Genomic DNA, 11,204 nt, shown 5'->3' on the forward strand with positions numbered 1-11,204 from the left:
GAACTTTAGTTCTTTTCTGATGCAGTTTCATGTAGCCCAGGTTGGCCTCGAACTCTCTATGTAGCTGAGGATGACCTTGAATGTCTGATCCTTCTGCCTCAGCCTCCCGAGTGCTGGCAGGGCAGGTGTGCACCACCACAACTGGCCTAGAACTTCTTTCAGACCAGATCTTACTCTGTAGCCTAGGATGGCCTGAAACTCGTATCAATCCTCCTGCCTCAGCCTCCTACTGAGGTGTACTGAGATGCCAGGCGCGGCGCAAACAAGCACTTTCCTACAACCAGCACAGGGCGGGGCCACAAAGGGCCCCCCCCCACCCCCGCTCAACGCTCTGGGGGTCCCCTTCCCGATGCGGGAGGCTAGGGCGGGACCCTGGGGATCCGCGGCAGAGTCTGCGCGAGTCTGGCCGGGGCGGGGCCCGGGCTGAGGCTTGGAGGGTCCGGGGCGCGGCGGGAGGGGGCGCCCGCGACCCTCCAAGACGCTCCAGCGGGGACAAAGGCGAGGGGAGCCCCCGCGCCCGGGGAACCCGGGAGAGCGCCTTGCGCAGTGCACCGCTCGGGCCTCTGTCCCGCGCCGCCGCTGCCGCCGCCGCCGCCTGGTTTCTCGGCGCCCGCGGTCTACGGCGGGGGCCGCGCGCAGAGGCGGGGCGGCAGATCTCCAAGCGCGCGGCGCTCCGCCCGCTCGGCGGCGGAGGCGGAGGCGGAGACGGAGACGGCGGGGCCAGGCGGCGGCTGGAGAGCGAGGGAGCGAGCGCGGCGGCAGCACCGGGGCCATGGCGCCCGCGCAGCGCCCGCTGCTGCCGCTGCTGCTGCTGCTGCTGCCGCTGCGTGCGCGCAACGAGGACCCGGCCCGGGCCAATGCTGACCGCTACGCAGTCTACTGGAACCGTAGCAACCCCAGGTGAGCTGGATTGGGGGAACCCCCGGGGACCCCAAGAGGCCCCAGCCCTGGGGATTGCAGCGCACGGACCTCCTCCTGAACTTCGGGGGTGCCTAGTATTCCCCCCAGGGCTCCTGGACTTTGGGGGAAGCCCTCTGCACCCTCAGACTCAGGAGTTCCTTCTCTGGACTTGCACAGGGGACACCCTTGAACCCCTGGCCTCTTGGAGGAGGGAGCACCCTGGAGGGCTGAGGGTTTGGCAGCTATCCCTGGGGACTTCCCTTCCACCCAAGGAATCCCGGGACTTGGCTGTTTTGGGAAGGTTCTGAGAGTCCTGTCTCTGGTTCCCCAGATGAACTTGGGGGAAGTTACAACATCCCCTTTCTACCCCTACATTCACTCCAAGGGGTGCTCCAATCCCCTAGACACTTTAGAGGAACAGAGGGGACCAGGCACCAAAGAGATGGGACCAGTTTGAGGGGTGCAGCCTAGGCTTATCGTTTTCCACGTTTTTAGCTGCCGGGGAAACTGAGGTGCAGGGGCCAGGAGGGTCTGCCTCAAGGTCATGCTCAGAGAACTGGAGCTAGGGCTGGAGACCCTGGTGGTCGAGTACCCAGCCTGCCACACCCAGCAAGGCACCGGGCCCTGCCTGTCTGGCGGCACCCTATGGATCAGACCCTGCCAGGCACTGGGTACAGTCAGGGGACACAGCAGAAGCCACTGTTGCAGGCTGAGTGGGAAGTTTACAGCCACTGACCACATTCTGGAAAGCATAGAACCTTCCGGGTCATTGAAAGGTCTCAGAGGTGGGGGCATGCTGGAGGGTGTCTTGGGAGATAGGCTTCCAAGGCTTGGGTGAAGTATAGATGGAGAGTCTCTATGTGTCCAAGGCTGGCCAGTGAGGAACTTAGTTGATGGATCAGCCAAGCTGCCCCCTTGATCCATCAACAGAAAGTTGCAGAAAAACTGGTCTTTGAGGCAAGCTGTGGCATAAGGGCCACCAGTGTCTCTCCGTGGGAGAGGGAGCTCTCTGTCCCCTACCATCAAGGCAGAGCTGTGGGGTCAGCTCCTTTGGGCTGAGGGCAGGGACCCCAGGTTCTCTCAGCAACCTGGCAGGACCTCTGCTCAGTGGGCCCCCTACCCCCACGCCCGCCAGCTACGCTGGTCACATGTGGGTTTGATTAACACTCAGTGGCCGTGCAGGGAACAGGGTGAGACTTCCTTGGCCTAAGTTTTCTAGTTTTAGCTTGTGGAGTCTCTGTCCCCAGTGTGGCTTGTCCTTTGTCTGGAAAAAGCACAGAGGATGGAGGGAGGGGGTATGGAGAAGAAGGAAAAGGGTCATGGCTGCCCCTAATGGCCTTACTTGCCGTGGGGACAGGGCCATGGGGCTGCGGGCTGGAACCCTGATTCTGGAAGGAAGGAGGTGTCCCCTGCCACCACCAGAGTCCAGCTCAGGCTTGCCACCTCCTGTTGCTGTGTATCGGGACAGGCTGCCCGAGAGGACAGACGGCTAGGAAGGTAGCAGAGCCAACCCCTAAGGTTGTGTGTGTGTGTGTGTGTGTGTGTGTGTGTGTGTGTGTGTGTGTGTGTGTTTGGAGGGCTCCTTAAGTCCCTGTCTCTTCCTTGGGTTTCTTTCTGTGGTTGATCCTGCTGAGCACCCCACAGTGGGGCCCCTGAGGACAGATGACCACCATACCCCAGCTTTACCCATGACATTGTCATTGGCATAGCACATGGGGGGGCAGGTGCTGCTGTGGAATCTTAAGATTCATTGGGTGTTCTTGGGTGGGTGATACAGGGAAGATTCCAGGTTGGCATCCAAGGGGGCCCAGTATCGGTACAGTCTGGGGAGCTAGGGTGCAGCAGGATGGGGATAACATAAAATGTAGGGGTTGCTCTCACCCCGAGCTTGAGTATGGGTCACACACAAAAGACACTGTGAACAGAAGTGGGGGAGGGGCGGACTTGTTCCAGAGTACCCAGATCCGTGTAGGGTGCAGTGCCTGTCCAACTAGGAGGGGTACATACACACATCGGCCATGTTCTCTGTCACCCAGACAGCCACAGCTGCCCAAAGGCTGTTGATAATGTGTGCATTTCCCAGGGGCGATGGCTCTGTAGCGAAGGGTGGACATCCACAATGGGTCCCTCCATCGCCCTGCTCAGGCACCCCTGAAAGCCCCCATCCAGGTCTGACCAGCCCAGCAGACTCGCTGCCCTGACCTATGCGGATCTCTAGACTTATTCCCAGATGCCGCCTGCTTGCCAGGACTGACCAGGACACCCCCCGGTGCTGACCGCTCGGCCGTTCTGTGGCCTAACTGTGGCTAGTGGCTAGTGTGGCTTCTGCCCCAGCTTGGGCACCCGTGTTCATGGCATCTGCAGTGGTCTACGGCTGCATGTTCTCCTCCACAATTCTGGGGGAACCTGGGATGCATGTCTGCATGGAGCTGACTGCCGCAGAATTTATGTGACACGCGGCTCAAGCTGGGGTGAGTGTGTGTGTGTGTGTGTGTGTGTGGTTGTGCAAGAAAGCGTGTGTGCAGAGATTAGAGTAGAGGGGTGCACACACAGGTCTGCATGTGACACGCATGTGCAATCTATGCCGTGTCGTGAGCCGCACCCATGCATGTCCATGCTGTGTGGTTTGTGCAGAGGAGGGCTGGTACGGGGACACCTCTGCCCTCCGAAGGCCACAGGGCCATCCACAGATGTGGCCTTACCAGGTCCCACTCTTCCCTTTAGACAGGTCATGAGGATCGAAAGCTGACATCACACGAGAAGCCCAGTCCCTCCAGGTGTCACTCACCTCTGAGACATTGCTCAGCTTGGCCAGGCTCTGGGTGTGGGGCAACCTGGTGGTCCCATGCCAGGTGACCTCATGTGGGCAGTAACAGTGTCACCAACAGTGTCACCACTGAGACGTCTGGATAGGAAGGTGACGCCCTTCCCAGCAAGAAAGCTTGTGTGCCTAGATTAGAATGGGAGGGGTGCACATACAGCTCTGCGTGTGACACGCATGTGCGAGTGTATGCCATGTCATGAGCCGCACCCAAGTGTGTTCATGGCTGTGTGGTTTGTGAGGAGGGACCTGGCCATGTGTTCTTTGTGTTTCACAGGATATTGTCCTCCAAGATTAGGGGTGCTCGGAGCTCTGGGCAAGGGCCCGAGGGTGTGGGGGTCTCAGGACGTTGTGGGTGGTGGACCTTGGGGGAGAGGCTGTGTGGATGATCAAGGTGTTCAGAGGGAAATGGAGGCTGCAGCCAGGGATAAGGCAAATGTTTTCTGTGATGGAAGAGCCAGAAGGAGCCATCTGCCAACTGGAAGGAGGCTGAGGCAGGAGGATTGCTGTAAGTTCCAGGTCAGCCTGAGCGATATGAAATCCTGCCCTAAGATGGATGAGTAGATGGTGGGTGGGTGGGTGGGAAGGTCTAGGGCTGGGTTCAGTGGGAAGAGCACTAACAGTGTGAAGCCTTTGGCTCATTCCACCCCAGTGCCACACAAAGCAGGCAGTGGCGAAGGCCCGTCATACTAACAATCAGCAAGTGGAGGCAGGAGGATCAGGGTTAGGGTCATCCTCAGCTATGGTGAGTTAGAGGCTACCCTGGGCTATGTGGGGCCTTTGATCCGCAGTCTCTCCCAGGCCATACACGGGCTGTCTGTCACTGCCCTCCAGCACCCTGTCCTTAAGGATCTGACAGGCACCTCACGGGTCCCTCCTGTTCTCCATGCGTCAGCCATCATGGTCTATCCTTGTGTGGTTATGTCCAAAGTGCATGCTGCATGGCCAGGATTCCCCTAGGCTTCAGGACCCATGTGCCTCTCAACCGTCCATCTGGGTCCTCAGGAGAGACGTTGCCAAGATCATGGGGTAGTCAGATTGCTTCAAGGAGTGGACTGCGGGGACCAAGGCCTCTCTGTGAGAAAGAGAATCCTCAAGGCAGTCGCTGACCCTTAGTGAAAAGTGTCCCCATCTGCGCGCTTCTGAGGTTTGCTTCTGAAGGGGTTGTTTTAGGGATGCACAGTCCCCACCCCGGCCTCTGAGACACCCTTGCTGGTACCACCCGGAGCAGGAGTCAGTGCTGGTACTGGCTCCTGAACCACGCACGCGCCTTCCTGGAACCATGATTGCTAGCACAGCAAGGCTGGTGCAGTTTTAGAGCCAAAGAGAGAAAGAAAAGACAGTGGCCCATTTGTTCCTATACTGTCCGTCCGGTGGGTAGGGGTGCCCCCAGGGTCATTCCTCAGTCTCCCCCCTGGAACTGTTCCCTAGGAATCCCTAAGGCCTCCGACCCTTGGCTTTTATTAAATTCTCTTGTTCAGACAACAAGCATAGGTTGAGCACCACTGTATACAGCATCTGGGTTGGCCTCAGTTACAGATCAGGACAGAATAACTGGATAATGGTACATGCCGGTTGTGCGTGCGTGTGTGCGTGTGTGTGTGTGTGTGTGTGTGTGTGTGTGTGTGTGTAAGTACTGTCCTGGGCACATGAAAAGGTCCTGAGGTGTAGACAGCGCTATGGAGCAGGATGACCACAGTGTCCTGAGGAGAAGTCTCAGCCTGGAAACCATGGGTCATACTGAGTTGCCAAGAAAGGTGAACAGTGTTGGGCCTCTGGGTCTGGGGGTCTGGTTTATATTTAGAAAACCTGGCTGTGGGTTTGGGGGAGGACCATGAACCTGGCAGGCCTTTGCTGTGGTCCACTGCAATTCTGTCTGCGATCCAGAAAGGAGTGTCAATGATTTTTGCAAGGCCAGGTGTCAGGGGGGCAGCTGAGAGTCGAAGACGTGAGTTCAAGTCCCGAGCCCATGTAAGAGAGGCGAGCATAGCTCTGTGCACCTGTAACACCAGTGCTGCCTGTGAGTGGAGCCGAGAAAATGATCTTTACAAATGTGCACGTGCAGACTGACAGACAGACGGACACTTGTGCACACACAGAGCAGGAGTGAGGCAGGGGAGATGACTCAGTGGGTGAAGTGCTTGCCTTGATCCCAGCATCCAGGCAAGGCGTCTGGGGTGGTTGGTGTGAGCCAGCTGATGAGCAGCCACAGGTTAGTGAGAGGCCCCACCTCCGAAAATAACCCTACCTGTCTGCATTGGTGACCACGCGCATTGAGAACAGGCTGACAGAATATGGCTGTGACCACGCACATTGAGAACAGGCTGACAGAATATGGCTGAGCTGGCAGGGCAGGGACCTGCCACTGGATGTGCTGACCCTTGGAGAGTCAAGACTATGGACATGCCTGTTGTGTTTTATAAAAATGTAAGCAGGGAAGGAATATGTTTAGTGGATATGCAGTAAGGTATGGGGGAAGAGGGTGCCTCTACAGGCCCATTCTGAGATATTCCTTCCCCCTGAGGGACCAGCCACACCACCACGGTATAATATAGAATAGAGTTTACTCAGGACACGGAGACTGGAATTGAGAGGGGAATAGAGACAGAAAAAGGCAGAGAGAGTAGAAGCCGGCCATGAGCACGTGGGGGCGGAGGGGAATGGGGAGAGGGGGGTAAGGGGCCAGAAGACAGACTGGACCGAGATAAGAAAGCTAGAGAGAAGAGGAGGGGCAAGCAGCCCCTTTTGTAGTGAGTCAGGCACACCTGACTGTTGCCAGGTAACTGTGGGGCGGAACACACCTGGCTGTTGCCAGGTAACGGTGGGGTGGAGCCTAGACGAAATGCCATCAACGCCCAGCCCGCCCCCTCAATCCTAAAGATACCCACACGTGAGCCACCCAGTCCAGTCAGCACCCAGTCATTGCTCACATCTCACGGGCTGCGTGCATGGACCAGCAAATAGCAGGAACAGCGCTTACTCCTGTCATTTTCAGGGTCTCACGGTGGAGGGCTGGCCTCAAACTCGCTACAAAGCTGAGAATGACCTTGAACCTTATGGCCCTCAGTCACTGCTGTGCCATGCAGTGAACCCCACACAGTGCACCAGGAAGTGCCCATCCCGTTTGCAGGGAGCCAGGCCTCAGTTTCCCCAGCTGTTACGGGAGGTAGAGGAACTTCTGTCAGCCCCCCACTCCCAGCTACTAGGCTTTTATATGCTAATAAACATTCTCCCAGGGCCCCCCTCTGCCTCCCTCGGCCTGCGTTTACATGACAGGGACCCGGGGGACACTTGGAGAGATCTGAGGGTTCCTGCTGCCTTAGCCTGAGGCGGAGATGGAAGGGGAACAGCAGGCCAACCTGGCAAGCCAACCTCTGTCCTCTAAGATGAGGCTGGGTCAGGCCTGTCCCCCCCAGAGGACAGCTGGGGGACAACCCATCAACCTCCAGGGCTGAAGCTGAAATCAGGACTGGGCCGGGTGTGCGGAGAGGGTGCAATGGCCATGAGCCAGGGAACCTGCAGGAGAGAAAGACTGTGTGGTGCTCTGGTGTCACTCCCAAAGGCAGGAAGACAGTAGTTCAAGGTCATTCCGCCTGCTTACAGAGTTCAGAGCCAGCCTGTGTTTCAAGATATTCTGTCACAAAAAAAGGCACAGAGAGAGGGTTACACACACGCCAGAGTCACACAGCGTGGCAGGTTGGCGTGATCCCCAGGTACCTCCAAGATGATCCGGCCCTGTGGGAGGCTGAGAGAGGGGAGCGGGGGTGTCCTCTGAACTCTGCGGGGGAAACCGAGGCAGGGATAGTGCCGATCCAGGGTAGGGTGGTGGTGTCAGGCAATGTGGATGAGTGTGGACCTCAGATCCATCTCCCCGCTAACCAGCCCTCCCTGGCAGGTTTCAGGTGAGCGCTGTGGGCGATGGCGGCGGCTATACCGTGGAGGTGAGCATCAATGACTACCTGGATATCTACTGCCCGCACTACGGGGTGCCGCTGCCCCCGGCTGAGCGCATGGAACGGTACATCCTGTACATGGTGAACGGCGAGGGCCACGCTTCCTGTGATCACCGGCAGCGAGGCTTCAAGCGCTGGGAATGCAACCGGCCTGCAGCGCCCGGGGGACCCCTCAAGTTCTCAGAGAAGTTCCAACTCTTCACCCCCTTTTCCCTGGGCTTTGAGTTCCGGCCTGGCCACGAATACTACTACATCTGTGAGTAGCCCAGGCTAGCCCCCTTAGCAAGTGGTGAAACCGAGGCGGTCTTCCCAGCTCTTGTCCACCCCATATCCCATGACCCTGGAAGAAGGAGAAGGGTGGAGTGGAGGGATCCCATTTCTGAGAGTCTCCTAGGAATGCTCAGTGGAGAAGAGGGCCTCAGGGCCGCTGGAGCTGCAGCAGATCCTGCATCACCACCAGGCTCTCAAATCATACCTTGAAAGGTCCCACCCATTTCTTCCTCCTCCTCTGCCTCCTCCTTTTAATTTAAGTGGCTGGGGAGGGCAGGAGGTGTTTAAAATGAAACCCTAGGATACGAGGGGGAAAAATGATATTTTGCAAGATGGGACTCCCTGAAAGATAATGAGTATAATAATTCCTTCATTCTCCCTGACGAATGTTATTTTTATTTTGTGCATTTTAATCTTCCAGTCCCGGCATGAGGGGATGGATAAGGGTGGCTAACAGGCCATGAGGTGGTGTCCCTGTACCAGGGCTTGGTCCCTGGGCTCCAGATCTCCCATTCCAGCTACCAAGGAGCCACCCTCTTGTAGCCCAGGCTGGCCTCAAACTCCACACAGAGCCCAGAACCTTGAACTCCCCCATGCTCTCCCTCCCCTTTGGTGTGCTGACATGTGCATGCCTGCCCGGATGTTTTGGTTTTTTATGTATTTGTGCCTATACACATTAATCTTAGTGCCCAGGTGGGCGGAGCCCGGAGGCAGGGGCTGAGTGTCACTTGCTCCCTCTCCACCTTTGTTCCCAGAGACTCTCACTGAAACTGGAGCAGAGCCATTTGATCAGCGAACCCAGCCAACCCCCTGTCTCTGTCTCCTCAGCTTTGTGGGTCATGAGCGGGTAGGCACCACAGGCGCTTTTCACGTGCATGCTGGGATCCAAACTCGGGTCCCAGGGCTTGCTCGCTTGCTCGCCGTACCCACCAAGCCACCTCCTCGGCTCTCACTTTGCTCCATTTTTATTTTGCTTCAAACTTCACCTTAGGTTAGGCATACTGGTGCAGCACGTGGAAGGCAGAGGCAAGGGGGTCTCTGACCTTCAAGCTAGTTTGGTCTACATAAAGAGTTCCAGAACAGCAAGGGCTGCATAAAGAGATCCTGTGGCAAGTCAGTTTGAGTAAATACTCAGCCTTTGGAATCGGGTTTGGATGGAGGAAACATGAAAGAGACTTCCCAAAAACATAGGGCATTGTGTTTGGGGTCTTAACACGTGGTTAGGAGTTCTGTGGGTAAGGCCAGCAGTGTGGAGAAGGGAGCATACAGGCCCAGCATGTGCCCTCTTTTCCAGCTGCCACACCTCCCAACCTCGTGGACCGACCCTGCCTGCGGCTCAAAGTTTATGTGCGTCCAACCAGTAAGTGTCAGTAGGGGTATGGAAAAGACTCAGGTCCCCTCACCCTCCCTTTGACCCCACGACTAATCCAAAGAGCTGGGGGTCGGGGACTACTGTGCACAGGCATGCACGCACGCATGCATGCATACACGCACACCAACCCTGGGACCTTTGAGAGTGCATAGCCCGAACTGGCTGACAACCTGTCCCCTTTTGTGCCCACAGATGAGACCCTGTATGAGGCCCCAGAGCCCATCTTCACCAGTAACAGCTCCTGCAGCGGCCTGGGTGGCTGCCACCTCTTCCTCACCACCGTCCCTGTGCTGTGGTCCCTTCTGAGCTCCTAGTGTCAGGCCGGAGAACACCAGCCCCACCTGGACACCGTGACCTTTGCCCTCTGACCTGCCAAGGCCACCTCCGAGACAAAATCCTTGCTGCTTCTCTTTCATGGTGCTGTCCCGCCGGAGGAGGCCATCCGTCCGTCCGTCCCTGGGATGCAACATGGGGTCCCAATGCCTGAGAAGGAGACCCCCCCCCCAGACTGACTCTTTCTTCAGGGCCGCCAGGACTGCCCAGTGTTGTTTGATTACAGTCAGAAAGACTTAAGGTTTTTCTTTTAATTTTATTTATTCCCTGACATTGCTGGTGACATTGGGAAGGGAACAAGCCACAGGGGTGAGGTGGAGCCACCTCTGGCCTTCTTGGAGGGCCAGAGATCCAGGGACCTCCAGCAGCTCCTTTCTTCTGTGTCCTGTTATTTGGGTCCCAGATGGAGCCCGAGCCCGCCGAGGACTTGCCTTGCCTTCCTCAGGCCAGGCAAGCCTGAGCCAGGAAGGGTGCACGGTGCCAGCCCCTCATGGGGACTCTGGGGGGGCCATCCCCCCACTCTTCCTCCAGCCACTGTCAAGCCCCACTCCCACATCATCTCAGAAACTCTTCAGCCCTCGCAACTCGCCCTCTGGACCCCTCCACCAGGCACAACCATCACCGGGGCCACCCGGAATGTCGTCAGTTTATTTCTGTAAATAGAAACCAGCAAGTGTATACTGTGATTTATTTTAATGTATTCTTAAGGACAGAATGGAAATTCTTTTAAAAAAATTTTTTCCGACCTTCAATTCAAGGGGTCATTTATTTTGGTGGGGGGAGTGGGGTGGACTTTTTAGGATAGAAGCAACACTTTGCAATAAACTTATTATTATTTTTTTTTTGTTCCGTTGGAGCCCTCCCCCTTGATCATGTGACCTAGTAATGTTTGTAAGAAAAAAAGTTTAAAAAAAAAAAAAAAAGAAGAAGAAGAAGAAGGAAAAAAAAAAAATACAGGACTGGAAAGGAAGGGGAGCTACCTACCAAAAAAACAGCAGGCAAAGGACTGAGTGAAGCTGGCCACACCACACGTTTATACGGATTTCGGATTTCTACCCACGTTTCCTCACTCTGTTTTCTATATATTCTATATAAATATATATTGTGGATGGCCGCCATGGCGAGGGGTGGCTGGGGCTTTTCTAGGGGCGGGGGACGGGTGGCCCGGCCCCCTCATCATAATCAGCTTTGAAGTCTGTATTTTTTTATAATAAAATGGACAAACTGTTAAGTGTGGACCTCTCTGTTACGGGTGTGCTCGATTTCTGACAGAATGGGGGGTTCCGTGGAGTCCCTTGGCTGCGGACAGGCCCCGCTGCTTCCTGTCCCCTCTCACGGTTACTTACTGGGAGGGTCGGGCTTGATGGCGGGCCTGTCACCCGCGGCTCGGTGGCACATGGCGGCTGAGGCTGCTCGGGCCGGCGGTAGCGAACACCGGCAAACAAAAGACAGCGCGGTGGGAGGTGAGACTGACACGCCCCTGGCCTTTGTGCCCGCGCCCCCACAGGCGACTACACTAAGAATGGACATTGCTGAGACTCAGTTTCCCCGTCTG

The 11,204-nt window shown here is 56.6% G+C and overlaps 1 protein-coding gene across 1 annotated transcript; it reads left to right on the forward strand.

The window, feature by feature from the left end:
- The first annotated feature begins 446 nt into the window (after positions 1 to 446).
- Positions 447 to 10,880, forward strand: Efna2 (ephrin A2). Its single transcript, XM_021205156.1, has 4 exons — positions 447 to 900; positions 7,617 to 7,930; positions 9,239 to 9,304; positions 9,509 to 10,880. Exons 1-4 carry the CDS (start codon positions 773 to 775, stop codon positions 9,628 to 9,630), a joined length of 630 nt encoding a protein of 209 aa, XP_021060815.1. The 5' UTR covers positions 447 to 772; the 3' UTR covers positions 9,631 to 10,880.
- The last annotated feature ends 324 nt before the right edge of the window (positions 10,881 to 11,204 follow it).

This window comes from Mus pahari, chromosome 9 (assembly GCF_900095145.1).
Source record: "Mus pahari chromosome 9, PAHARI_EIJ_v1.1, whole genome shotgun sequence".
NCBI lineage: Eukaryota > Metazoa > Chordata > Mammalia > Rodentia > Muridae > Mus > Mus pahari.